The sequence below is a fragment of the Protomyctophum bolini genome (assembly GCF_963924005.1).
Source record: "Protomyctophum bolini genome assembly, chromosome: 14".
Lineage (NCBI taxonomy): Eukaryota > Metazoa > Chordata > Actinopteri > Myctophiformes > Myctophidae > Protomyctophum > Protomyctophum bolini.
In genome coordinates, this window is record NC_137875.1 from 1,076,554 (window position 1) to 1,078,975 (window position 2,422).

General features: G+C 42.4%; 1 protein-coding gene across 1 annotated transcript in view; it reads right to left on the reverse strand.

Annotated features, from left to right (window-relative positions):
* The window catches only part of ppp2r5d (protein phosphatase 2, regulatory subunit B', delta), a 26,316-nt gene extending 24,343 nt beyond the window's left edge, over nucleotides 1-1,973 (reverse strand). The window contains exon 1 of the mRNA XM_080781945.1: nucleotides 1,601-1,973. Coding sequence (XP_080638071.1) covers nucleotides 1,601-1,660 — 60 coding nt within the window. The 5' untranslated portion in view covers nucleotides 1,661-1,973. The remainder of the gene's footprint in view (nucleotides 1-1,600) is intronic.
* Nucleotides 1,974-2,422: the final 449 nt, after the last annotated feature.

The following is a 2,422-nucleotide window of genomic DNA, read 5'->3' on the forward strand; positions in this document are numbered from 1 at the left end:
CCTGCAGAGGTCTGTCTATTTACCCTTTGACGTACAGTACTAACTATAGGCTATATAACAGTTATCTGATCAGTGAACACACAGACGGTGAGTGTGTGAATACCAATGATAAAGTAGGCCTACCATTTAAAAGGTGAGTGTGTGAATACCAATGATAAAGTAGGCCTACCATTTAAAAGGTGAGTGTGTGAATACCAATGATAAAGTAGGCCTACCATTTAAAAGGTGAGTGTGTGAATACCAATGATAAAGTAGGCCTACCATTTAAAAGGTGAGTGTGTGAACACCAATGATAAAGTAGGCCTACCATTTAAAAGGTGAGTGTGTGAACACCAATGATAAAGTAGGCCTACCATTTAAAAGGTGAGTGTGTGAATACCAATGATAAAGTAGGCCTACCATTTAAAAGGTGAGTACATGTGAACACCAATGATAAAGTAGGCCTACCATTTAAAAGGTGAGTGTGTGAACACCAATGATAAAGTAGGCCTACCATTTAAAAGGTGAGTGTGTGAATACCAATGATAAAGTAGGCCTACCATTTAAAAGGTGAGTACATGTGAACACCAATGATAAGTTGAGTAGAGCCTATATGTGAATAACAATGATAAAGTAGGCCTACCGATTCAGGATTTTTAACTAAATAATTACATTGTTTCGGTACTTTGGTGTTTAAACTTTTAGCTACTATACTTCATCATTCTGGTGTAAACTCTAAACAACTACCCTCTGTCTCTGTCTCTCTCTCTGTCTCTCTCTCTCTCTCTTCAATGCAATTTAAATGAAGGTGAAGTAAAACTAAAATGCACTAAACCACGGCGAGTCGATAAACTAACGGGCGAGTTCTCCAGTATCCTAATAACCCCCCCCCCCCCCCCCCCAACAGATCACACAGCAGCACATTCTAACCATGTACACAATGTAAGGAACACCCTGAAGACAATATGACTCAAGATTTACAGGCAGGCAGGCAGGCAGGCAGGCAGGCAGGCAGACAGACAGACAGACAGACAGACAGACAGCTCTGCTGTAGCATCATTCACCATTCCTGTTAAAACCTCTGGTTCCATCAAGTGAGGCTGATGAATGAATGAATGAATGAATGAATGAATGAATGAATGCTGGCTTCAACAGCACTAGAACTGCAGCTAACCCATTAGCTTTTAGCCGAGCCAGGCCTTTAGAACAAGCAGCAACAAGCTATAACATGTCCTCCCCAACAATACAACATATATATATATATATTTATATATATTTGATGTCTAATAAATGTTATAACAACAACAACAAAATCATTCAAAAATAAAATAATAAATACACAGCTATAGAATTCTCCTAACACATCACATTTTGTAAACATTGTGCATTTAATTATTAAAATGGGGGGGATTTTCATAAAACATAATTATGTATGAAGCAATACCATCATAAGACAATCATCCTCAATAAGCAACCATCGCCGTTATTATATTGTCATAACGGTAACTGCTACATCCCTCCTCTCTATGCAGCTGCATAATTATATGCCCGCAATTCAAACACACATGAAATATGAACATGTCATTACATGTTTAACATCATATCACGGCCATGTTTTCACCTTAGTGTCCTTATTCTTGCTCTTGGCCTTGTTCATGGTGGATGGATGGAGGCTTCTCATTCAGCGGGACATCCGTCACCAGCTCCCCGGCACTCAGACGCTGTGGCTGGGCTGCGTCGCTCTGGTCTGGTGCTCTGGTCTAGTCTGCGGCCAGCCAGCCCCGCCCAGCCCACCGCCCCCGACGGAGGAACCCCATTGGTCGACGGACAGGGCCTTCCATCCTGCCTAGTGACGACGAACCCACAGCCTTCTTTTTTTGCGATTGGACAGAAAGCGTCCAATGAGGACATTACTTTGAACGGATTCTGCTGTGAGTTACACGCAACCTGGTGACCCGTGGAATCCTGTGACCAGGCAGAGGATTATGCCCTTGCTTTTCCTAATTGTTTATGTGATGATTTTGGTATTTCAATTTAATCTAAGCATAGATGTGTTGTGTATATTTGAACATGTCCCAACCCTGTGAAATGCACTCCAACAAAACACTCAGACAAGCCTCCACCCTCCAAAACACACCTCTTCAACATTGCAAAATAAAAAAGTCAATCAAAGAACAAGATCTCCTCACTGGTCAACAAAAACACATTGAAGACCTTAACAGGAGCCCTCGTACAAGGTTTCTTTGACTATGCATCCACCTCTTGGTACCACAGCACCTCAAAGGCCCTTAAAACAAGGCTCCAGACCTCCCAAAACAAACTGGTCAGGCTCCTACTTGGCCTCACCCCTGCCCACTTTGACAGGCTGGGATGGCTTAGGGTCGACGACAGAGTACAGCATCTTGCAATGGGTCTGGTCCACAAGATTCGATACACCACTAAG